This window comes from Ornithodoros turicata, chromosome 1 (genome assembly GCF_037126465.1).
Source record: "Ornithodoros turicata isolate Travis chromosome 1, ASM3712646v1, whole genome shotgun sequence".
Classification (NCBI taxonomy): domain Eukaryota; kingdom Metazoa; phylum Arthropoda; class Arachnida; order Ixodida; family Argasidae; genus Ornithodoros; species Ornithodoros turicata.
Window position 1 is genome coordinate 200,906,417 of NC_088201.1, and position 27,846 is coordinate 200,934,262.

General features: G+C 43.8%; 1 protein-coding gene across 1 annotated transcript in view; it reads left to right on the plus strand.

The window, feature by feature from the left end:
- Positions 1 to 27,846, plus strand: part of LOC135375397 (uncharacterized) — a 504,420-nt gene that overhangs the window by 170,080 nt on the left and 306,494 nt on the right. The window contains exons 5-7 of the mRNA XM_064608122.1: positions 11,253 to 11,291; positions 18,606 to 18,641; positions 18,701 to 18,737. Coding sequence (XP_064464192.1) covers positions 11,253 to 11,291; positions 18,606 to 18,641; positions 18,701 to 18,737 — 112 coding nt within the window. The remainder of the gene's footprint in view (positions 1 to 11,252; positions 11,292 to 18,605; positions 18,642 to 18,700; positions 18,738 to 27,846) is intronic.

Sequence of the window (27,846 nt, forward strand, 5' to 3'; positions counted from 1 at the left end):
CAGCCATTACGCTGTCTACTGTGTTTGCCCCTCATCTATATTGATGTGCTCTAACGGTATAGCACATCAACATCCCAACAACTACCAAACAACCTTGCCTAGTCCTACTTTTGGGTGGAAACTACACGATGTGGTAACATCCACATATATAAAGTTATCGTCGATGGAGATTTGCTGTTTTTATACAACCTTCATTGTACATTTCTTTTGTCTCACTTAGCATGCCTGAAGAAATGTTCTGATCTTCATCAAGATGACAGGTCATTGTTTGATCTGCAACATCATTTTTCCTGTAATCTTTTCACCAACAGAGAATACAAAAGTGAACAAATGGTAAAATATAACTAGCTTGTTAAATTCAAAAGGGAAAGACGAAACTGTTTATACTTTTCTTGTTTATTTTGTTGTAGGTTTTACAACTGTACATTCAAGTACGTCAAAACATCAGAGGGCAGGAAGTCCTACTCGATTTCCTAAATCCCTGGACAATAAAAAAGAAAGATATAGTTTGAATTGGGACAAAACATTGCTTCTGCTCTTATATTATATTTCAATTAAATGTTACGATGCATTTGTAGTGTACAGTGAAGCCAGTTTCAATTTGCAGGGCTGTCAAAAGTACTTACAAAAGTACATCTCAAGTACAGTAACAGAGAACTTATGCAATAAATAATTTAGCCATTTTGGAGTACTATGCACACCAATGGTGCATTGTTAACTTTGAACCCAGATCAAGGGTTAATAATAGTTGAAGTCAGCCCTCAAGTCCTTCTTTACAAATGTTAGTTGGCGACGTGATAATGAATCAGTTACAAGTACTCCGTTTAGCAAAACAGAGTTAATTAAGTGTTAAATCCCAATCTTGGTTCAATTATTAGTTGACATTTGGAAACGTGGTCACTAAGAAGTATACTAAAAGGTTATGAACACAATTCAGCTGAATGACACTGATGAAAATTGTCCTACTTACTCCTCACATATACAAGTGAGACATGAGTATAACCTACAAATACATCTATGCCCACAGGTTACTTAACCTTCCGGGTACAAACTAGTAATTATAATATGCTGTGACAGCAAAGAAAAAGCAATGAGAAAAACTTGCAGCAAACAAGAAATGAAAATGTGCTGACAACAGTTCTACAGGTCAGCGCACTGATGGGAAAGCATCCCTAATAGCATGCATGACGCAGATCCAGTGGAGTATTTTCTATTGTATTTTCACGGAAGCCCCATATCCTTGTGAATCGCCAACGGGTGGTAAAACGGAATTTCCTGCAGAAATAAGGGTTTTCCGTCCAGTTTGCCGTTCAAGTAGCGCGTAAAGACCACATGGCGCTGCCGTGTACGTTGCCATGCTCTTCGGTTTCTCGGATGTATGTAAAAGACACTGGCAGTACTTCGGTGTCAAAGCACAGTATTTCGGAATATTCGTTAGTTTCCGATGCAATCGTCTGTCTGCTTTTCACACGCATTCTCTACCTCTCGGCAGCAAAAACCGTAGTATCCACCGTAGTATCCGTCGGATTGCATTTCACACATGAACACCTGCACGACGAAAAAACAGCGCTTGTTTCGGCTTACATAAGTGCTTCTCCCTGATACATGGAAATTTCACAAAGCAGTCCATGTTCACGGCACGGTGAGCTACCCCTGAGGACGAATGTGACTCCGATTAATCTCTGGACCAGGAATCTTCTGCTGCGAAGAACACACTTTCCAGCACGCTAACGCACGAACAACAGTTCTGTGTGAGTGGCAGTTCTCGAATGCGGAATTCCAGCGCACTTATGTCCAAGAGGGTCGACATTCTCGACGTAGAAAGCGGTCACAAATGCCCACTGCCATTTTCGTTTTCGCCGGATTAGCGCCCGGAAGTGCGCGTATTACATGCGTCCTCGACAGATGGCGCGGGGTCATGCCATTGTTGACAGACTGCTCGGTTTCCTACTAGGTCCCTGGACATGCGATCATGGAAAATTCGATTACAGAAAAACTACAGCGATTTCAGCGGAGTTCTTTGACATTTGAACTTTTGAAGGTTCAAGCTTTTCGCTGAACATAAAGTTTCGATAGGTTTATATTCACTTTTCGGTCCCTTTAAAATATATTCTATTCGGAACGTGTTTGAATTCCTAAACACTTCAATCGGCACAAACTACGCAACTGACGAGTTTTAAATTGCTTACATTTAAATCCATATATTTCTTTGCACTGCACGTGAGTGAAAGATAATATTCTTTTCCCCAGGAGCTTGCATATAGCAATACGCAGGAGTGCCTCAAGTGAAGTATGCTCTCTATCCATGCATAGTTTTGCATATTGTGTTTGCAAGTGGTGAACAGACTTATGTAACCAATATATAGCAAAACATATACAAATAATGTACGCTTGTATGTGACAGCTGTAAGTATACTCCACACAAGGAAATCTCAAAAACACGGTACATGACATCGTGTAAGAAAGATTGATGCTTATAGCTTACGTTATCTCAGAAACAAAAAGAAAATGCTAGAAAAGACGTCAATGGTTCTCTCAAGATTGTCGCACTACTAACAACAATTAAAACGTGAATGACATATGCAATCAAAGAAATTTTAAACATGAAAGAAAAACCAGTTTTTCACAACGGTAGTCATCACTCATATTCAATCTTGCTTGGCAACTTGGTCACCACAAACTGCTTATTTAGTGTCATGCGCATACGTCTACATGCCAACACTACAGGTGAAGGTGAAGGCTTATTCACTGCGAGACATAGCATTGCGAGCATAGCGACTTGCAATAGAGAAGCTCCATTTCACACGCAAACTTAAGCATCAGCGTAGAAAAAAAAAAGAAAAAGAAAACAGCCTCTATCAACTGTGGAATCAGTCTGCAAGAGCAATGCCAGGCTGGAGCTAGGCTCGCCGAGGCAGTTTCCACGCTGGGACAGTGCAGGTTGAATTTCCATTCTGAAACCATCCAGCTTCCTTTCGAAAACCAGGATAGTTCAATGCTCAACTGGAGCTGGAAATGGGATGTTCCAGCGAGTACACTAGATAGTGTTAGATTCCTGGCTGTGAAGATAATCTGGGCTTATATAAAGCGAAAGAAAAAAAAAAACTGCCGAGATTAATCGAACAACGTGTGTATAATAAATTATGCTCAAATACAATACACATATTAATGAAATAATAAAATAAACAAAATAAGAATAATAATTATAATAATAAGTAAATAATACAATAAATAAAGACCGAAACGTGTGGAAAGTTATGCACAACTGATTGTACACTGCGACAGCACTTGGTTTACCCTGCGACACTTCAGCTTTTCCAGTCTGCCAGTCTGTGATTAAACATATGCCCCCCCCCTACACACACAGTCTGTCAAAACGAAACTACAGCCATAATGGTCTCGTAGTCATATGCAATTGGAAATGTCTCTTGGCGTGTAGGATCTAAGACGCAGTCTGGTATAAATAACACGGTTCTTCCTGCTCTTCAACTCCTCCTACCGTATAAAAGTGTGAACATCTTTGCATTTGTGCAGTGAGCTGCTCGGTTATGCATTTTGTTTCTGAACCGGCGCACGAGCTCTGTGACGGCAAAGGTAAGCGGCGCGTTTTGGACGCTTGTTCCTAAAGTCCCAAATGCGAACCAAGAGGTGTACTAGTGACCCGATATTTATCCTTAGTTCTCTGAGCTGCCTTCATGATGTATAATCTTGACGCTTGCACTGGACGGACTTACTTTGTCGGACAATGAAATGAGAGAGTGATAAGTGATAATGATAAGTGGCGTTCGTTGTTTCACATATGCATGTATCAGACTTTGCCTGCGTCCAATTGTGTGACACATTATCTCCTTATAGTGTTGTTACTGTTGTACACTGTATATTTGTAGTATATCTGTTTTCATACCTGTTGGTGTGGATCAACTTTCTGCACTTGGATCAGAAGTTAATGAAGTAGAGAGGTGATTTCACTGTTTTAGCTTCCTTCTTGATGCACCTTCCTTCCTTTCTTTCTGTTAAACGAGTGTACATAGACAGTGTCTTCATTTATAGCCAGACTGTCTCACCCCCATTCTTAAAATATTCATTCATTCATCATTAATTCTTCATTCTTAAAATAATTCTTCCAATTTATTATTCATGAACTAGAGCGGTGTTTTCACTGTTTTAGTTTCCTTCTTGACGCACTTTCCTTTATTTCTCTTAAACGAGTTTACATAAACAGTGTCTTCATTTGCAGCTAGACTGTCTAACATTCTTAAAATAAATCTTCCAATTTATTATTAATGAAGTAGAGGGGCGTTTTCACTGTTTTAGCTTCCTTCTTGACGCGCCTTCCTTTCTTTCTGTTAAACGAGTTTACATAGACAGTGTCTTCATTTGCAGCCAGACTGTCTAACATTCTTAAAATAATTCTTCCAATTTATTATTAATGAACTAGAGGGGTGTTTTCACTGTTTTAGCTTCCTTCTTGGCGCACTTTCCTTTCTTTCTGTTAAAGGAGTTGGCATCGACAGTGTTTTCATTTGCAGCCAGACTGTCTCACATGCTTAAAATAAATCTTCCAATTTATTATTAATGAAGTAGAGGGGTGTTTTCACTGTTTTAGATTCCTTCTTGACACACCTTCCTTTCTTTCTTTCTGTTAAACGAGTTTACATAAACAGTGTCTTCATTTGCAGCTAGACTGTCTAACATTCTTAAAAATAAATCTTCCAATTTATTATTAATGAAGTAGAGGGGCGTTTTCACTGTTTTAGCTTTCTTCTTGACGCACCTTCCTTTCTTTCTGTTAAACGAGTCTACATAGACAGTGTCTTCATTTGCAGCCAGACTGTCTCACATTCTTAAAATAAATCTTCCAATTTATTATTAATGAAGCAGAGGGGTGTTTTCACTGTTTTAGCTTCCTTCTTGACGTACCTTCCTTTCTTTCTGTTAAACGAGTTTACATAGACAGCGTCTTCATTTGCAGCCAGACTGTCTCACATTCTTAAAATAAAAAATCCAATTTATTGTTAATGAAGTAGAGGGGTGTTTTCACTGTTTTAGCTTCCTTCTTGACGCACCTTCCTTTCTTTCTGCAAAACGAGTGTAGACAGTGTCTTCATTTGCAGCCAGACTGTCTCACATTCTTAAAATAATTCTTCCAATTTATTATTAATAAAGCAGAGAGGTGTTTTCACTGTTTTAGCTTCGTTCTTGACGCATCTTCCTTTCTTTCTGTTAAACGAGTTTACATAGACAGTGTCTTCATTTGCAGCCAGACTGTCTCACATTCTTAAAATAAATCTTCCAATTTATTATTAATGAAGCAGAGGGGTGTTTTCACTGTTTTAGCTTCCTTCTTGACGCACCTTCCTTTCTTTCTGTTAAACGAGTTTACATAGACAGCGTCTTCATTTGCAGCCAGACTGTCTCACATTCTTAAAATAAATCTTCCAATTTATTATTAATGAAGTAGAGGGGTGTTTTCACTGTTTTAGCTTCCTTCTTGACGCACCTTCCTTTCTTTCTGCAAAACGAGTGTAGACAGTGTCTTCATTTGCAGCCAGACTGTCTCACATTCTTAAAATAATTCTTCCAATTTATTATTAATAAAGCAGAGAGGTGTTTTCACTGTTTTAGCTTCGTTCTTGACGCATCTTCCTTTCTTTCTGTTAAACGAGTTTACATAGACAGTGTCTTCATTTGCAGCCAGACTGTCTCACATTCTTAAAATAAATCTTCCAATTTATTATTAATGAAGTAGAGGGGTGTTTTCACTGTTTTAGCTTCCTTCTTGACGCACCTTCGACGAGAACTTAGAAAAGTAATCAACCTTTCCATTCTGAGGCCTTCCAAAAGCAATATTCACTAAAGTCATTTGGTGGTTTCTTCTAATTCTTGTGCTAATGATGATTATTGTTTGTTTCTTGCATACATACAAGTTGCTTGTTTTTATTTGCAACAGATTTTTTATTAACAACTAGAAGAGCAAACTAGATGTCGTTTCACCAGTTGAGTTTTATGGCCAGGCGAACATTCGCTCGACGAAAATCATGCAATTATATGATCCCATGATAGGCAAGCCTGAGCGATGGGCAAGACACGTAAACAAACACAAACGCGAAGGCTCAAAACCAGCAAGACGTTAATTGATAACAACGGACTTCGTGAACATGCAGACGATGCGAGGGGAGACAGAGAGAGGGGAATAGGGAATTGAGGACAAACGAGTTGGGAGGGAGGTCAGAGGAGGTCAAGGGAGGTCAGAGGAGGCGCTTGAAGGCCGGGTGGATACATACAGACGCCAAAGGTGGGTTATGCTGGGAATATGGTGCATCAAGTAAAAAACCCCTTCTGCCAAGAAGGAGTTGCCATTCTAAGTTGGTGAAAAATAGTTTGATAAATTCCTTGATAACCAGTGCTTTGACCAAATCTTGCTCGAATTTTGTGTTCAGTGGTCTCAAGCTACAGACCGCCAAATTACAAAGAGCAGGATATGAGTTTAAGCTAATACAGCACAGTCTACTTGCACAGTTTCAAGCTCGCCCGAAACGCTTAGTGGAAGAAAATGAGAAAAACAAGAAAATTGCACTAGTTCCGTACTACCACAAGCTTTCACATAATTTGAAGGCTATGTCGAATCAGATGGGGATCCATCTCCTCTTTAGGAACAACTTCAGGTTAGATGGTTTAACGCCTTTTACAAAACCAGAGTCTGGCTGTAATGTTGAACACAGAACCATCCAGAGACTTTGAGAGTTTTGAGACTTCGTGTTGTGTCTGTCCTTTCGTGTTCCCTAGTCTCGGGGTTTTTACATTATGCATCATCTTCACCAGCTCGCTTGCTTCCTAGCCATTTTTTCATTCTCAGAACCATCAAGTTTGTTCCTTGTGCAAAAAATGTCATTTTCTATTTTTACGACGGGATCAAAATGTGCAACCCTTGCTAAATTCACCCTGCAGTTGCATACAAAACTTAGGACACACTCACATAACAAAATTCAGAGTCGATGTAGCGGAAAATGTGAGAGAAATACGTTAGCATTAACCGCCCTTTCCGGTCCATACTGGACTTCCGGGTATCCACTTCAGGTCTGAACTCAACTTCCAGTATTGCACTTCCCGTCTTTACTTGACTTGCGGTATTCACTTTTGGTCCAACTCGACTTTGGGTTGTCCACTTCCGCTCTAACCTGACTTCCGGTTGTACACCTTCGGTCTACACTAGACTTTCGTTTCGACACTTTCAATTACTGTGTGTAAAAGCATTTAACTAGCCTTTAATTAGCAGCAGTTACTTTCATTTACCCTGTATTTACCCTTTAATTCTCGAAGGTAACTGCAGCTTACATGAGGTAATCTTGAAATTCGTCTAATTCCATTTAATCGCGTTTACTTGTTTTAGTTACTCTCTGTTCCCCTTTAATCACCCACATATTACCTCCTGGAACCCGTAGTTACCTTCGGCAATATTTACTTTCCTTATATATTTCTCTTAATTACATATATCTTGCATTCAATAGCCACACTCATTCTTGTTTCAATTTCTTTAATTACCTCTAATTAGCTTCAATTACTCTTACCTCTAACTCTTAATTACCATCGACTACTTCAATTTTAAAGCATTTACCTCCATTTACATTTACCCTCTGATACCTCTTTACATGTCCACTTATATCGCTGCCTCGGTGAGGCTTGAGCATCGGATACACGCGCACACACACACATGCATACATAAAGATTTTTCCATTTTGAGAGTCATAATGCTAACGCATTAAAAACATATGGTACACTGTGCGACACCACCCTTCCTTATAAGTCGAAAACTTGCTGTACACATCCGTAGGAAATACAAGCAAGCCGTTAAGAACACGTCTGATGTTTCTTCTTTCAGGTGAAGAGAAACTTGCCCTCTGAGATTGTTTTATTGGTTTCGGTACTTCAGCAGTAACTGTGACAACGTCAGTAATATACGGCAAGAGGTCAAAGCAGAATCTCTGCTGCAATATCTTAAAAAAAAAGCTTCATTCGCAGCGTAGCGCCCAGTCAATGCGAAAACGAGCACTGAGCAGCGACTGGTTCTTGGAAAGTGCTTGCTTCAGACGAGACTGTGACGGTAGCTTGTTTTTCCCATGTCGCGTCTTATAAGGCATATCAGTCGCGAAATTTTTGCACTGCATAGCACTAAACAGTATAAAGCCATCACATCCGATTCTCAGATGAAACAACTATCGAAGGAACGCGCAGAAACGAGAATTCCAGCAACGCCAGAATCTACCCAACACGTGACGTGATCAGACTGACCGAAGCGCCGCTGGTGTCGGCTATCTAGGCGAATACAGTACCTCGCCATGGGAAACTCTATCATGAAGTATCGTCCTCCCTTCATTCACATACACGTTGTGTGCAGAAAAAAGTCGACAAGACCGACTTGTCAACAAACTTGCTTGGCGAACGAGGACCGTGCGGACTTCGTTTGTCGCAATACAAAGCAACAGCAGCAGATAAAGCACCTCCATTACGAGATGGGCAAACAGTGCACTCTTAACTTCATCGCACATCGAACTTCATCGAATGATATCGTTATCTGCCCTGATTTGTTGAAAACGGGTGCCGTACGCCTTTTCTGTGACAATTGTGAACAGCATAAGTGTCACACAAACGGCGTACGCCTCCCGTTTTCAACAGATCAAGGCAGATAACGATATCATTCGAGATGATAGGCGATATAGAGATAGACGATATCATTCGAGTGGCTAGGAGCGTGCAATGCGGTGAAGTTCAGTTTTAAGAGTGTAGGGACTGGTCGAATATTGCTGTACCCTGCTAGAAATGGTCCGATTGAAGGTTTCCCGAAAAGGTCAATGATTCAATTGGATATCATTCAGACCAACACAATTAAAAATCCACTGAAATTCCAATTCCCAATAGATGGTTTTGAAGAACTATTATATTGGACACAACTGGTGTGTTAACAGAGTAATTTATTTGTTGATTTAATTAATTGAACACTCTCTGTTGAAGTCAATAGGGTCCAATTCGCGACACACTGAGTAGCACCCATACAAACTCACTGGATTTAAATCTTGCTTCCCATTGAGCCAAGGTGATGCAACAAGTAATTTCCCACTGAAGTCACCCTGATATTCTACCTCTCAATGGACTTTTTAAGGCGTCGTAACATTGAATACCGCTGCTCCTTATGCTGTTCATAATTGTCACAAAAAAGGCGTACGCCTCCCGTTTTCAACAAATCAGGACAGATAACGATATCATTCGAGATTATGGTTGGCTAGGAGCGTGCTATGCGGTGAAGTTCATTTTTAAGAGTGTAGATTTTGGGGACAATTATTTGGGGTCAGATTTTGCAAGAGCCATGACGACGAACTAAATTCGTAACTTTTCGTAAATTTTATCGTAACGAAATGAATATTTTGAGTGATCCTTCCGGGCTGTCTCAAGCGACTGTGCGACCAACGTTGACGCGGCATATTTGACAACCTAATGTAAAGTCGAAATCCAAGTGGACGAAATCATTCAACGAATTCACCTGTCAAGAACAGTTTACTCGTATTTTCGTAATTTTTGATTCCGCAACTGGAGCAAGGTGGTGGTGGTGGTGATGCACGGGACAGAGCACATATGCAGACGACATTTTCCCATTATTTTACTGCCTTCTGAAAGTCCACCACACAGCACGTCCCTAGTCGACGGTCATCTCGTGTGACATCGTTCTTTCCTCCGGTTTGCTTGGGGGGCGTACGCAGCCCCCTTCAGTTTTCATCAAACCAAGGAAGAGAACGTTGTCATGCAAGATGATGCTTGGCTAGGAACGTGCTATACAGTGAAGCTATGTTTTTAGAATGTATACAGGGTGCTTCAGTTATATCCCAGGGCTAAGCAATTCGCAAACGTGCGCACCAATCGAATAACCTTCTTTTTTACAAGTATCCGTCCGATACCATCTACAAGCTGCGAACACTATGAATGAGAGGGAGGCGCTCATTATTCAAATAAAGACCCAAATGAGTTTCGTGACAAACATAACTGTTAAAGGTAGAAGTGCAAGGGTGCACGCGAGCTGGTACATTGTAAAACGATGATAAAACCTGAGACGCGAGAACGTGTCATGTGTATAACTGTTAATGTAGGGCGCCATTGGCATTAAAATGGAGATTGTCCCTTTTGGGAACTTCGGTGGACACATTTTAAATCTGTCACCGAAGCAGGTCACTTGTTGCGGAAATTAATTTGTTTCGTTTTACATATTTTTTCACGGGTGGTCGCGGTGAAGCGCGAAGAGACACTCTTACATTCCCTTTTCCACCATTTCCATTCCCTTTTCCGTGTTCTTGAGCTTGCTTCGCAACGAGGAGAGTGCCGGAGAAAATATAACAGGGTCAGACGGGCTTCGCCAGTCCGTCACCTCACTTATCTGACTGATATTCGCCCTCTCTCTATTATGATCGCACGGACGAAATTTGGACATTTAATCACATAGTACACATTGATACCACATGCTTTCCACTTTCTCTTCAGCACTCCCCGTTGCGAAGAAGCTCAAGAACACGTAATTCATTGGTGGATCAGGGAGTGGAAGAGCGACGTTTTGCACTTCACCGCGACCAGGTGCGGCAAAAATATGAAAAATATATGTAAAAAAATATGGAAATACGGAACTGAACCGCAGTACCCATTTTAATATCAACGACGCCCTGCTTTAGACGCGGAACTCATTTGAACTTCTATTTTAACACTCATTCACACGGTGCGCAGCTGGTCGGCGGTATCAGACAGATACTTGTAAAAAAGAAACTTCGAAATCTTCGACTGGTGCGCCCGTTCGCCAATTGTATAGCCCGGGGATTTAATTGAAAAATCTTGTATACATATCGTTTTCACCACTTCCAGTTTGGTGCCGAAACGACATATCGTTTCACAGCAAACATGCTCTGCGCCAGCCGCTGTGCCGCTTGATACAGTTATCGCTATTGATTTGAGGAGAGGGAAGGTCGTTTATGGCTTTTTGTGGCAAGTCAAATTGCCACAAAAAGGCGTCGCCTCCCGTTTTCAATATATCAGGAAAGGGAAAGAAAATTCTGCATGGTGGCTGGTTCCGAGCGTCGTTAGTTGCGGAAGGACTGGGAGTATTCGTGGCATCGGAAGCTGCTGGCGGGGCTTGTTTATTTTTACCCGAGAATGTCATGTATACTGTGTTTCTGTTTTAGTACAATGCCATGACCCAAGATTTGCTGCTTGTCTTCTAGGCCCAAAGGTCACGGAACGTTCGATGGAAACCGAACAAAGTGAGTATGCTATATTGCTTCCTATCTTCCAGCAAGGTACGTAACAATGCGTGAAAGAGACTGTTCGAATTCCTCTGTATTTCAAACAGTTAATGTGTATCAGGATTGGAAGAATACGCCGTTCTCCATGTTTCTTTTCCATTGCTCCTTCCGCACTGGAGGTGCTGCTACTGCACTGCTCATATTCTTGCTCTTGTTGGCTCTGTTGCCTGCTAATGCCGAGTGACAAAAAACTTCCTCGTCCTCTGCACAGCGGGTTCCGTTTCCACTACAACACACTCTAATACCCTGTACCACCGTTCCGAACGACATGGTTCTCTCAGATTTGTTACAAACGGGAGGAGTAGGCCTTTTTGTACATAACAGAGTACAAAAAGGCGTTACGCTTCTCATTTTAAATAGACTTGCAGCGAGGACCATATCATTCGAGATAATGGGTAGTTCATAGTAAGTTCATTGCGAGAGTGTGAGCTCCTCCCCCTGTTCTGGATAAGTCGGGACACTGAATGATATTATTCGGAACGGTGGTTGACTAGGTTCCATTTGTAACAGTGTACGGCCTCCAGTACGGATGCAAGCGGATCAGAGCATTAGGATGTCTATACGGTGACGTTCCTTCCTGCAGCAAGAGGTGGGCATGTGTGATAAACACATGTGTAACAATAATGCGGTTATATTTTGATGCATCACCAAACTGATTATTCAAGTTTTCGCCTGTCTGCATAGGAAGCATGTTATTACACAAGCGGCCTAGTGCGATCTCCATCCGCTTTTGCGCAAGCAGGTACAATTCGTAACGTCGTCCACCTCATCGTTGCTGTCGGAATGGCAGCAACTTAACCTTACCTATCGTTAAAGGACATTATCTTCCTTGATTCTTTGAAAACAGGAGGCCTACGCCGTATCTATTACAATTATGTCCTGCATTGTCACAAAAAAGGTGTAAGCCTCCTGTTTTCAACGAATCAAGGGAGAGATCGACGTCATAAGTGCAATTCCGTTAATGCATTAAATTGCGTTTGCCGTGTGGCTGTAGGGCATAAAGCACGATGTACAGCACGCAAACAGTATGCATGCCTTTTTGCTCATCTTCCGGTTTGGTGCCAAAACGACACCCAGTTTCGCAGCAAACACTTTCTGCGCCAACCAGTGTGCCGATTGATATATCTTTTATGGCAATTCAAACTGGCACGCAAAGGTGTACGCCCCCGTCTTCGAATCAGGAAAGCGAAATGTTCTGCATGACGGCTGCTTCCGAGCGTCCTTAGTCGCAGAAGGACCGGAAGTCTTCGTTACACCGGAAGTTGCGGCGGGGGCTCGTTTACGTTACGTTGTTCGCAAACATGTTGCTTGTTAAAAATTGGCTGGCGTCGCCATTTCGCAAGTCTGCTTCAACCGAAACTATTATGGGAAGTCCAATACTTGTCAGTTGAACAGTTGTTATGTTCAGCTGACAAGTATTCGACTAATGTAAATTAACCCTTTGCAATAACGACATCAGGCAATCTATATGGGTCATTCATTCGCCAAATGACCCAAACGTCCTAGTCGCATACCTGACAAACTCAAAATTCAGGAGACTGCCTGCAGGTCGACACACTGAACACACTGAACTGAACCGAACTCAACACACGGGACACACTGAAATAGTACTGACGCTTTATTGCAATGCCTCTATGTCATAAGTAGCCACTATCGGGTGGAACTGCGAGGCGCTATCGTTGTTTCGGTCAAACGCAATTGCGAAGACTCATCATTTCAAGACACTGCACTTGGTGCAGCCGCACCCATTTCAGCCATTGGCAGTGATCTTCGTTCTTCCACGCCGATAGCGCTTCGCTCCGTCACAATTTGGGAACATCTTTTGGAACAGCGATCACACGTGGTGGCTTACACTCAATAGCACGTCCTTTCGAGAAACACTGACAGAAGGAAACATGCTATCTGCCGCCACCTCCAGCCATGCATGGTCATTTCACGAAACACGTGTTACGGGCAGTCTGGTTCTTGAGGAATACGTTCGCGCAGCAATTGAAGGAAAATTTCCGGGAGATTGGAGGGCACGGTCGAGAAACTGAACTAAATGCAGGAGAGTTGGCAGGTATGTGCTCGACATGTCTCTTTAAAAACAAAGAAAAAAATTACCACAGATAATCCGTCCTACCAATAAGCATTTGCCAAAGTATTGGCGAAAAATATTTAACATTTCTTCAGTTTCGAGGGCTCAAAATTTACAGAAATTACGCAAACCATATTACGAAGGAAGAAGCCGAGAGGGCGGACTTGCCCCAATGCATACATTTACAGACGTCATAACTGCAGCAACGTTCGACTTCGGCAAATGCCTATTTGTAGTGTGAAGTATTTTTTTTTCTCTATAAAGAACTTGGGGGGGGGGGCGTAGGACCTTTGTATCATTCGGCGTAGAATGGGCCTGATGTAAACAGTATGCAATTTGCTGATGTATCAGTCTGCAATTTGCTACCTAACTTGACCTCGGAACAGTAAGGTCCAAATTAATTCCTGTGCACTGCGCCTCATGTGCTTTCTTCAAATTAGCAGCAGTATCAACACAGCCTCAAATCACACAAAGGGATTCCTTGCTAGGCGTCACTATTTGATAGTTGGCTTCACCTCATAATCGAAAACGAATTTGGGAAGACAAAGGTCATTCCAAAGGTGATCCACTATCATTCAAAGTTAGTAGTTAGTACTAAACTAAAGAAGTTTATGACGTCTCAGGTTAGTTTAGTGAGGCTGTGGCAGATTGCCTAGCGTCCCCAAATCCGTTTCGATTGAGGGCGAGGCTAACTGTCATAGCAACCACACGAAACAGTAAGCAGTTACAACATAAACTTGATGCAGCACTTACACGTCTTTGAAAGTGCACCGTTTATCGTCAACACACACGCCTTAATTAACAAAGCTGAAATTCATGGGGCACGTATCCGCAATGTCCGGCCAACGAATAACGGCGACAAACATTTTTCGTCAAGCAGTCAGCTCCACAGCGATTGTGTTCTTCTGTCATTTCGTAGACTTGGGGACTGGTTCCCGTCCAGTTTGCCATTCTTGATCCAACGTCAGCGAGAACGAGTTTCATTACCAGCTCGCAACGACTCCATCGATTGCCTGCCACTATATACGTACTAACTTAACCTGCAAGAAAGACCATTTCAAAACAGATTGCAACAACTGCATGTCAGTGTGAAGGAGTCATGAAAACATGTAATAGACCGTTTGCACGGAGAGCATCTCACCGCACTGCATCTTGCGATCTCCATATCAGCGCTGATGCCTGAATGCAGAGCTAAAAGAACAAAGAAATAAGAAGAAGAAGGAGAACGGGAATGCCTGTCACTCACGAAAGCGTATCCGATTCGTCTACATGCCTCGACGGCTGAAATCCAGTAAACGAACCCTGGAATGGCTTCAGATTCGTAACTAGCATCCGAATCAAGCGCAAACTTCGACGTTCCACAACCGACAGATTAGGTAGCCGACGACTGTAGCTCAAACCGCTCAAACGCTTTCACGTACATGCAGCAAAATGTTGCATAGATTGCAAAAACAATAACTTGAAGTAGGAGCTAGCTTCAGTGGCTTCAGTATGAAGTTCCAACAGCACTGTACCATGAAGGAATTGCTCACAAACATTTGAAATCACGACGACTATTTTCAACGCGGACGAGGTGGCTCTCAGCGCCGTAAAAGTGCGCGTACCAGCTTGCAAATTCAAGAGGAGATGGTCATGTAGTGCTGGTCGAAAGACAAGAGCAGAGGGTAAAAGAGACAGGAGAGGGGAGAGGCACAGAGGCACGGATAGCACCATGGACGAACGGAGTCAGAGAGGAGTCTTTTATGTCCTGTGTCATATTGTTCTTCTGTTTTCGTCGAAGTTCGGAAGCTTGCTCGAAAAGTTAGCTGGTAATGGGCGGCTAATTTGAAAGGAATCCTTGACGTTTGTGATTTCACCTGCACTATTATATCGTTGACGGTACGGCCTTGTGGCCATCTTCAGATACTACTACACTCTTAAAAAAAGGGTGTACTTTAACTCATTTCCTTGCCACATATATAACACCCTTTTGGAGAGTACAATTACGCTCAAAAGGGTGTCTCCTCACTCCCTCAAGGGAGTAGCATAACACCTTCTCCCTGCCGGGGAGTAATATTACTCTCCAGTAGGGAGAAACGTGTTATGCTACTCCCTTGAGGGAGTGAGGAGACACCCTTTTGAGCGTAATTGTACTCTCCAAAAGGGTATTATATATGTGGCAAAAAAAATGAGTTAAAGTACACCCGTTTTTGAAGAGTGTAGTGCGTCGAAAGCTGTGGGTGTGCTCGAGTAACACGCAGCAAATGTGCGTGTTTGTGTGTGTTTTGTTTTCTTTCTGCTACCTCCTCCTCCTTCAAATAACTAGATGGTTTCTCGAGCTATCTGGTCTCTCTGGTGGGCACCTGCAGCTCCATTTTTTTAAACGTCTGCGTAATTGCAAAGACGTGTCTTGAACGTGCGACGCTGTGACATGGGCGGTTTCCTTCGGGTCCTCATGTGCGCTTTGCGCCCACCGTTTATGTTATAAAAACGGGAGAGCACAAGAACAGCTGACGAGCTAATTGTGCTGCGTTTCGCTTCAAATGGTCTGTTTCGTCTCCACTTCTGTTGTAGATACTTTACTTAGTGTGAAAACATGCTCTTTTGCGTATGCATGCTTCCTGAACCACAATGGGTCCTCGATCCTTATTGTGAAGGGGCTCATTATTTCATTCTACACATCGCCACCAGCAATGGTGTGGAGTATCGCCCCTGGCGATGAAACTTCACATTCACCATCTTTAAATAAAGTAGTAGTTGCTACCTAAACCACTCACTTTCTTTAAAAAACGTAATGTTTCTTCTACTACATTATGGCCCGGTTTCACCAAGGCTGGTTAATTTTGAACCGAGATCAAGCGTTGCTAAAACTTGAAGTTAACACTCAATGATTTTTGCAAACGTTAGTCGGTGACGCGATGAATGATTCAGTAACAATAGCTCCTTTAGTGAATCACAGTTAAGCGTTAAAATCAAGTTAAGGGACCGTTGATCTCGGTTCAAATGTTAATCGGCGTTGGTGGGACCTATGAGTCGCATTTCCGACCTCCATGATGGAACTGGTTTATCTGAGATCCCAAGTGCGGGATCGGAGAAAGGGTTGCAAAAAATCGAGCTCGTACACAGCTATGGTCGAGCTTGTCTGCTAACTCTATCAACCATGGAATCAGCGCAGTAGTTAGGCGACAGAAATTGCCCAACAAGGTAAAACAATTTTAGCATCAGTTCCAAAACAGGGAACAGTACTAGCATCCGAACGTATCAGAAAGTTATTCAAGGCCTCTGGGACAATCAACAATCCCAATGCTTTGCGGCAGACTTCCTGCAACTATTCCTGACAGACCAAGACTGGTTCTCTAGGCTTTGATTGCGTTTCGATGTTGACTGTCTCTCTTTAACTGTGGCTACTCCAGTGTCCCAGTCACCACGTATTTCAGTGTGTACTGCCTGCTGTCACGGCCGGCAAGCCACATTAAGGGCCCCGGGGATGGGTCATGCTCGGGTCCCCTCCTCACGATAAAGTCGTGATAAGACAGTGCAGTTTTTCTTCTTTGTATTATTACGACAGATCTTAGATACTGCGGGATCCTGAAGTGGTACATGTTTAAATAACATCTAAATCTGCAGAGGTCTAGTAGACTTGCATATTGAGGTGTCTACTAAACGTGTAACCCCGCAGAGGTCTAGTAGACATTTACATGCAGACATTCACTAAGCATCTAACCCCATAGAGGTCTAGTAGACTTCTACTTTTAGACCTAGCCCTAAATTCTCCTTATCGCTGGGTTAGACGTCTATTATCCCACAATGTGCTGCATGGGTTGTGCTATTATGTACTGCATCAAGGCCACACTACAGGCTGCACATGATGAAAATTGATGTTCTGAGGCTGGGGCACATAGAAAGGACAAGCACATGCAAAGTCTCAAGAGCCTAAGAAATTATTGATGAAAGAAGGAAGTCACTGAAAAAGTTAGCCACCAGTAGGACTCGAATCCAGTAGATGTGGGTTCAATTTCTACAGCTGGATCACCATTTCGGTGATTTCCTTCTTTCATCATTAATTTCTTAGGCACTTGAGGCTTTGTATGTGTCTGTCCTTTCTGTGTGTCCCAGCCTGAGAACATAAATTCTCATTATGTTCAACAGGTGGCGCTTGGGTCGCCCTGTCGTGTGAACGGGTGTGCAAGTGACAAAACATATTAGAGTGAAAGTATACTGAGTGAATGAGTGTGTGTGTTTGTTCCTTCCATTGACGCACCCGTGGAAGTCACTGAATAGGCATGCTGGCTTACCTCGATTGGTAGTCCAGAGGATGTGGGTTCGAGTCCTACAGCTAGCTAACCTTTTCAGTGACATCCTTCTTTTGTCACCAATAGGCTGCCTCTCCGGTTCTCAACAAATCAGTGGCGAGAACGATGTCACTCGGGCCGATGGTTGGCTTGGAGCGTGCTACGTGGTAAAGTTAATTTTTAAGACCGTAGGAGCGCGCTATGAGATGGGAAGCTCTGTTTTAGTGTACTAAAGGCATGTCACATTTCAATTTCACTTCGGACGCTTTCAGAATCCCTATTTTGCCGTCCTGAGGCACTTCCCTTAACATATACAGGTACCTGAAAAACGATATGAGCTGCGAGCAGCGCACGGCATGCATCTACGCTTACTTCCACGCCTTCTCTTAGCAGATGCTACGGTGCGGTCTTCATATCTACGGTCTTAATACAAAGCTTCATCACATAGCACGCTGAAGGCCAACCATTGTACAAAGTGATATCTATATTACTCTAGATTCGTGGAAAGCGCCGGGCGTTATTAATTGGTTAATGTCGAGAAATATCCTGGCATATATAAAATGTGATGCCCAAAGAGAGTCTCCGCAAGAGAGCAACAGACACGCACTATGGCAAGCCACTTTCACGGAAGGCTCTTATGAAGCGGCACAGTAAATGTGGATTCGTTGCGTTCTGTATATTTTAATTGTGCTGTCACATGTCTCCATGGGGTTAGCTACGTTGAACGCCTTGTCCCATGAAGTCTGGTGCAGGATATTCACTGAAGCACGCACAAATCGCTTCTTAAAATACGCTTCCGAAACCCTGTTTTGCCCAGGCAAGTTCGGCTAATTGAGCTGTGGCGTAAGTAAGCATCTACGCCATGTGCAACGCTACATTCCGCTTGAATGTGCCCTGACCGATACTTGGCTTCCTTTCTTTCAGCTCGGGTAGCGGACGCCGCAACCGACACAAGGGAAGGTAAGTATGCTGGACTACTTGTCTACGAACACGGCAACAACTCTTTTCTAATCACGAAGGTGAAATTCAAGAAAAGAGAAGAGCCCAAACACGACGGTAAGGAAAATTGTCGCGACTGGTGTCCTAGAGCTTTCCCGCTACCACCCCTACACTCTAAAAACGACTTCACCACATAGCGCGCTCTGCGCGAACCATTGCCACGAATGATGGGGTAATCGCTTCTGATACGAGGAGACAGGGAGGCGGACACCTTTTTGTGTCAATTATCATGTATCGTAATTGACGCAAAAAGGCGTACGCCTCCTTCTCTCCTCGAATCTGAACCATTCAGAAGCGATTACCCCATCATTCGCGGCAATAGTTGTCGTAGACCCTGCTGTGCAGTGAAGTTGTTTTTAGAGTGTAGGGGTGTGTAGCGGTAAAGCGCTTAATAGCGAATGTTTGCACATCGGAAGAATTACAGGAAAGAGATATGATAAAGGAAATTACCAAATCCAAACTGAACAGACTGATGTCACCCGCTTGAAAAAAACAGGGCGATTGGCGTATGCTTTCGGAACCGTTATCATGGAAACCTTTCGATCTACGTACACGTTTCACGATAACCTTTACCTGATACTTAAGTAACCGACAGCAGTAGGAAGGAGGGCGCATACGATTTCCTAGAACTCGCTAGTGAGTTTTCATGTATCAAGCGCTAGCACCTTGGCGTAGGATAGGATTGGGGTAGGATGGGGTAGGAGAGGATAGGATTTCACGATAACCTTCACCTGATACTTGAATAACCGACAGCAATAGGAAGGAGAGCGCATTCGATTTCCTAGAACTCACTAGTGAGTTTTCATGTATCAAGCGCTAGCGCCTTGGCGCAGGATAGGATTGGGATAGGATGGGGTAGGATAGGATATGATTTCACGATAACCTTTACATGATACTTGACTAACCGACAGCAATAGGAAGGAGAACGCATACGATTTCCTAGAACTCACTAGTGAGTTTTCATGTATCAAGCGCTAGCGCCTTGGCGTATGATAGGATTGGGATAGGATAGGGTAGGATAAGATAGGATTTCACGATAACCTTTACCTGATACTTGAGTAACCGACAGCAATAGGAAGGAGGGTGCATACGATTTCCTAGAACTCACTAGTGAGTTTTCATGTATCTAGCGCTAGCGCCTTGACGTAGGATAGGATTGAGATAGGATGGGGTAGGATAGCATAGGATTTCACGATAACCTTTACCTGATACTTGAGTAACCGGCAGCAATAGGAAGGAGGGCGCATACGATTTCCTAGAGCTCACTAGTGAGTTTTCATGTATCAAACGCTAGCGCCTTGGCGTAGGATAGCATTGGGTAGGATAGGATAGGATTTCACGATAACCTTTTACCTGATACTTGAGTAACTGACAGCAATAGGAAGGAGGGCGCTTACGATTTCCTAGAACTCACTAGTGAGTTTCCATGTATCAAGCGCTAGCGCCTTGGCTTAGGATATGATTGGGATAGGATGGGGTAGGATAGGATAGGATTTCACGATAACCTTTACCTGATACCTCAGTAACCGACAGCAATAGGAAGGACGGCGCGTACGATTTCCTAGAACTCGCTAGTGAGTTTTCATGTATCAAGCGCTAGCGCCTTGGCGTAGGATAGGATTGGGGTAGGATGGGGTAGGAGAGGATAGGATTTCACGATAACCTTTACCTGATACTTGAGTAACCGACAGCAATAGGAAGGAGAGCGCATTCGATTTCCTAGAACTCACTAGTGAGTTTTCATGTATCAAGCGCTAGCGCCTTGGCGCAGGATAGGATTGGGATAGGATGGGGTAGGATAGGATATGATTTCACGATAACCTTTACATGATACTTGACTAACCGACAGCAATAGGAAGGAGAACGCATACGATTTCCTAGAACTCACTAGTGAGTTTTCATGTATCAAGCGCTAGCGCCTTGGCGTATGATAGGATTGGGATAGGATGGGGTAGGATAAGATAGGATTTCACGATAACCTTTACCTGATACTTGAGTAACCGACAGCAATAGGAAGGAGGGTGCATACGATTTCCTAGAACTCACTAGTGAGTTTTCATGTATCTAGCGCTAGCGCCTTGACGTAGGATAGGATTGGGTAGGATAGGATTGAGATAGGATGGGGTAGGATAGCATAGGATTTCACGATAACCTTTACCTGATACTTGAGTAACCGGCAGCAATAGGAAGGAGGGCGCATACGATTTCCTAGAGCTCACTAGTGAGTTTTCATGTATCAAACGCTAGCGCCTTGGCGTAGGATAGCATTGGGTAGGATAGGATAGGATTTCACGATACCTTTTACCTGATACTTGAGTAACTGACAGCAATAGGAAGGAGGGCGCTTACGATTTCCTAGAACTCACTAGTGAGTTTCCATGTATCAAGCGCTAGCGCCTTGGCTTAGGATAGGATTGGGATAGGATGGGGTAGGATAGGATAGGATTTCACGATAACCTTTACCTGATACCTCAGTAACCGACAGCAATAGGAAGGACGGCGCGTACGATTTCCTAGAACTCACTAGTGAGTTTTCATGTATCACTCGCTAGCGCCTTGGCGTAGGATAGGATTGGGACAGGATGGCGTAGGATAGGATAGGATTTCACGATAACCTTTACCTGATACTTGAGTAACCGACAGCAATAGGAAGGAGAGCGCATTCGATTTCCTAGAACTCACTAGTGAGTTTTCATGTATCAAACGCTAGCGCCTTGGCGTAGGATAGGATTGGGGTAGGATGGGGTAGGAGAGGATAGGATTTCACGATAACCTTTACCTGATACTTGAGTAACCGACAGCAATAGGAAGGAGAGCGCATTCGATTTCCTAGAACTCACTAGTGAGTTTTCATGTATCTACCGCTAGCGCCTTGACGTAGGATAGGATTGGGTAGGATAGGATTGGGTAGGATAGGATTGGGTAGGATAGCATAGGATTTCACGATAACCTTTACCTGATACTTGAGTAACCGGCAGCAATAGGAAGGAGGGCGCATACGATTTCCTAGAGCTCACTAGTGAGTTTTCATGTATCAAACGCTAGCGCCTTGGCGTAGGATAGCATTGGGTAGGATAGGATAGGATTTCACGATAACCTTTTACCTGATACTTGAGTAACTGACAGCAATAGGAAGGAGGGCGCTTACGATTTCCTAGAACTCACTAGTGAGTTTCCATGTATCAAGCGCTAGCGCCTTGGCTTAGGATAGGATTGGGAAAGGATGGGGTAGGATAGGATAGGATATCACGATAACCTTTACCTGATACCTCAGTAACCGACAGCAATAGGAAGGACGGCGCGTACGATTTCCTAGAACTCGCTAGTGAGTTTTCATGTATCAAGCGCTAGCGCCTTGGCGTAGGATAGGATTGGGGTAGGATGGGGTAGGAGAGGATAGGATTTCACGATAACCTTTACCTGATACTTGAGTAACCGACAGCAATAGGAAGGAGAGCGCATTCGATTTCCTAGAACTCACTAGTGAGTTTTCATGTATCAAGCGCTAGCGCCTTGGCGCAGGATAGGATTGGGATAGGATGGGGTAGGATAGGATATGATTTCACGATAACCTTTACATGATACTTGACTAACCGACAGCAATAGGAAGGAGAACGCATACGATTTCCTAGAACTCACTAGTGAGTTTTCATGTATCAAGCGCTAGCGCCTTGGCGTATGATAGGATTGGGGTAGGATGGGGTAGGATAAGATAGGATTTCACGATAACCTTTACCTGATACTTGAGTAACCGACAGCAATAGGAAGGATGGTGCATACGATTTCCTAGAACTCACTAGTGAGTTTTCATGTATCTAGCGCTAGCGCCTTGACGTAGGATAGGATTGGGTAGGATAGGATTGAGATAGGATGGGGTAGGATAGCATAGGATTTCACGATAACCTTTACCTGATACTTGAGTAACCGGCAGCAATAGGAAGGACGGCGCGTACGATTTCCTAGAACTCACTAGTGAGTTTTCATGTATCAGGCGCTAGCGCCTTGGCGTAGGATAGGATTGGGATAGGATGGCGTAGGATAGGATAGGATTTCACGATAACCTTTACCTGATACTTGAGTAACTGACAGCAATAGGAAGGAGGGCACATACGATTTGCTAGAACTCACTAGTGAGTTTTGATGTATCAGGCGCTAGCGCCTTGGCGTAGGATAGGATTGGGATAGGATGGGGTAGGATAGGATAGGATAGGATTTCACGTTAACCTTTACATGATACTTGAGTAACCGACAGCAATAGGAAGGAGGGCGCATACGATTTCCTAGAACTCACTAGTGAGTTTTCATGTATCAAGCGCTAGCGCCTTGGCGTATGATAGGATTGGGTAGGATAGGATTGGGATAGGATGGGGTAGGATAAGATAGGATTTCACGATAACCTTTACCTGATACTTGAGTAACCGACAGCAATAGGAAGGAGGGTGCATACTATTTCCTAGAACTCACTAGTGAGTTTTCATGTATCAAGCGCTAGCGCCTTGGCGTAGGATAGGATTGGGTAGGATAGAATTGGGATAGAATGGGGTAGGATAGGATTGGGATAGGATGGGGTAGGATAGGCTAGGATTTCACGATATCCTTTACCTGATACTTGAGTAACCGACAGCAATAGAAAGGAGGGCGCATACGATTTCCTAGAACTCACTAGTGAGTTTTCATGTATCAAGCGCTAGCGCCTTGCGTAGGGTAGGATCGGGTAGGATAGGATATGGATAGGATGTGGTAGGATAGCATAGGATTTCACGATAACCTTTACCTGATACTTGAGTAACCGGCAGCAATAGGAAGGAGGGCGCATACGATTTCCTAGAGCTCACTAGTGAGTTTTCATGTATCAAACGCTAGCGCCTTGGCGTAGGATAGGATTGGGTAGGATAGGACTGGGATAGGATGTGGTAGGATAGGATAGGATTTCACGATAACCTTAACCTGATACTTGAGTAACCGACAGCAATAGGAAGGAGGGCGCATACGATTTCCTAGAACTCACTTGTGAGTTTTCATGTATCAAGCGCTAGCGCCTTAGCGTAGGGTAGGATTGGGTAGGATAGGACTGGGATAGGACGGGGTAGGATGGGATAGGATTTCACGATAACCTTTACCTGATACTTGAGTAACCGACAGCAATAGGAAGGGGGGCGTATACGATTTCCTAGAACTCACTAGTGAGTTTTCATGCATCAAGCGCTAGCGCCTTGGCGTAGGATAGGATTGGGTAGGATAGGACTGGGATAGGATGGGGTAGGATAGGATAGGATTTCACGATAACCTTAACCTGATACTTGAGTAACCGACAGCAATAGGAAGGAGGGCGCATACGATTTCCTAGAACTCACTTGTGAGTTTTCATGTATCAAGCGCTAGCGCCTTGGCATAGGGTAGGATTTGGTAGGATAGGACTGGGATAGGACGGGGTAGGATGGGATAGGATTTCACGATAACCTTTACCTGATACTTGAGTAACCGACAGCAATAGGAAGGGGGGCGTACACGATTTCCTAGAACTCACTAGTGAGTTTTCATGCATCAAGCGCTAGCGCCTTGGCGTAGGATAGGATTGGGTAGGATAGAATTGGGATAGAATGGGATAGGATAGGATTGAGATAGGATGGGGTAGGATAGGATAGGATTTCACGATATCCTTTACCTGATACTTGAGTAACCGACAGCAATAGAAAGGAGGACGTATACGATTTGCTAGAACTCACTAGTGAGTTTTCATGCATCAAGCGCTAGCGCCTTGGCGTAGGATAGGATTGGGTAGGATAGAATTGGGTAGGATAGGACTGGGATAGGATGGGGTAGGATAGGATAGGATTTCACGATAACCTTTACCTGATACTTGAGTAACTGACAGCAATAGGAAGGAGGGCGCATACGATTTCCTAGAACTCACTTGTGAGTTTTCATGTATCAAGCGCTAGCGCCTTGGCGTAGGGTAGGATCGGTTAGGATAGGGTAGGATAGGATAGGATTTCACGATAACCGTAACCTGATACTTGAGTAACCGACAGCAATAGGAAGGAGGTCGCATACGATTTCCTAGAACTCACTTGTGAGTTTTCATGTATCAATCGCTAGCGCTTTGGCGTAGGGTAGGATCGGGTACGATAGGATAGGATTTCACGATAACCTTTACCTGATACTTGAGTAACCGTCAGCAATAGGAAGGAGGGCGCATACGATTTCCTAGAACTCACTCGTGAGTTTTCATGTATCAGGCGCTAGCGCCTTGGCGTAGGATAGGATTGGGTAGGATAGAATTGGGATAGAATGGGGTAGGATAGGATTGGGATAGGATGGGGTAGGATAGGCTAGGATTTCACGATATCCTTTACCTGATACTTGAGTAACCGACAGCAATAGAAAGGAGGGCGCATACGATTTCCTAGAACTCACTAGTGAGTTTTCATGTATCAAGTGCTAGCGCCTTGCGTAGGGTAGGATCGGGTAGGATAGGATAGGGATAGGATGTGGTAGGATAGCATAGGATTTCACGATAACCTTTACCTGATACTTGAGTAACCGGCAGCAATAGGAAGGAGGGCGCATACGATTTCCTAGAGCTCACTAGTGAGTTTTCATGTATTAAACGCTAGCGCCTTGGCGTAGGATAGGATTGGGTAGGATAGGACTGGGATAGGATGTGGTAGGATAGGATAGGATTTCACGATAACCTTAACCTGATACTTGAGTAACCGACAGCAATAGGAAGGAGGGCGCATACGATTTCCTAGAACTCACTTGTGAGTTTTCATGTATCAAGCGCTAGCGCCTTAGCGTAGGGTAGGATTGGGTAGGATAGGACTGGGATAGGACGGGGTAGGATGGGATAGGATTTCACGATAACCTTTACCTGATACTTGAGTAACCGACAGCAATAGGAAGGGGGGCGTACACGATTTCCTAGAACTCACTAGTGAGTTTTCATGCATCAAGCGCTAGCGCCTTGGCGTAGGATAGGATTGGGTAGGATAGAATTGGGATAGAATGGGATAGGATAGGATTGAGATAGGATGGGGTAGGATAGGATAGGATTTCACGATATCCTTTACCTGATACTTGAGTAACCGACAGCAATAGAAAGGAGGACGTATACGATTTGCTAGAACTCACTAGTGAGTTTTCATGCATCAAGCGCTAGCGCCTTGGCGTAGGATAGGATTGGGTAGGATAGAATTGGGTAGGATAGGACTGGGATAGGATGGGGTAGGATAGGATAGGATTTCACGATAACCTTTACCTGATACTTGAGTAACTGACAGCAATAGGAAGGAGGGCGCATACGATTTCCTAGAACTCACTTGTGAGTTTTCATGTATCAAGCGCTAGCGCCTTGGCGTAGGGTAGGATCGGTTAGGATAGGGTAGGATAGGATAGGATTTCACGATAACCGTAACCTGATACTTGAGTAACCGACAGCAATAGGAAGGAGGTCGCATACGATTTCCTAGAACTCACTTGTGAGTTTTCATGTATCAATCGCTAGCGCTTTGGCGTAGGGTAGGATCGGGTACGATAGGATAGGATTTCACGATAACCTTTACCTGATACTTGAGTAACCGTCAGCAATAGGAAGGAGGGCGCATACGATTTCCTAGAACTCACTCGTGAGTTTTCATGTATCAGGCGCTAGCGCCTTGGCGTAGGATAGGATTGGGTAGGATAGAATTGGGATAGAATGGGGTAGGATAGGATTGGGATAGGATGGGGTAGGATAGGCTAGGATTTCACGATATCCTTTACCTGATACTTGAGTAACCGACAGCAATAGAAAGGAGGGCGCATACGATTTCCTAGAACTCACTAGTGAGTTTTCATGTATCAAGTGCTAGCGCCTTGCGTAGGGTAGGATCGGGTAGGATAGGATAGGGATAGGATGTGGTAGGATAGCATAGGATTTCACGATAACCTTTACCTGATACTTGAGTAACCGGCAGCAATAGGAAGGAGGGCGCATACGATTTCCTAGAGCTCACTAGTGAGTTTTCATGTATCAAACGCTAGCGCCTTGGCGTAGGATAGGATTGGGTAGGATAGGACTGGGATAGGATGTGGTAGGATAGGATAGGATTTCACGATAACCTTAACCTGATACTTGAGTAACCGACAGCAATAGGAAGGAGGGCGCATACGATTTCCTAGAACTCACTTGTGAGTTTTCATGTATCAAGCGCTAGCGCCTTGGCGTAGGGTAGGATTGGGTAGGATAGGACTGGGATAGGACGGGGTAGGATGGGATAGGATTTCACGATAACCTTTACCTGATACTTGAGTAACCGACAGCAATAGGAAGGGGGGCGTATACGATTTCCTAGAACTCACTAGTGAGTTTTCATGCATCAAGCGCTAGCGCCTTGGCGTAGGATAGGATTGGGTAGGATAGGACTGGGATAGGATGGGGTAGGATAGGATAGGATTTCACGATAACCTTAACCTGATACTTGAGTAACCGACAGCAATAGGAAGGAGGGCGCATACGATTTCCTAGAACTCACTTGTGAGTTTTCATGTATCAAGCGCTAGCGCCTTGGCGTAGGGTAGGATTGGGTAGGATAGGACTGGGATAGGACGGGGTAGGATGGGATAGGATTTCACGATAACCTTTACCTGATACTTGAGTAACCGACAGCAATAGGAAGGGGGGCGTATACGATTTCCTAGAACTCACTAGTGAGTTTTCATGCATCAAGCGCTAGCGCCTTGGCGTAGGATAGGATTGGGTAGGATAGAATTGGGATAGAATGGGATAGGATAGGATTGAGATAGGATGGGGTAGGATAGGATAGGATTTCACGATATCCTTTACCTGATACTTGAGTAACCGACAGCAATAGAAAGGAGGACGTATACGATTTGCTAGAACTCACTAGTGAGTTTTCATGCATCAAGCGCTAGCGCCTTGGCGTAGGATAGGATTGGGTAGGATAGAATTGGGTAGGATAGGACTGGGATAGGATGGGGTAGGATAGGATAGGATTTCACGATAACCTTTACCTGATACTTGAGTAACCGACAGCAATAGGAAGGAGGGCGCATACGATTTCCTAGAACTCACTTGTGAGTTTTCATGTATCACGCGCTAGCGCCTTGGCGTAGGGTACGATTGGGTAGGATAGGATTGGGATAGGACGGGGTAGGATGGGAT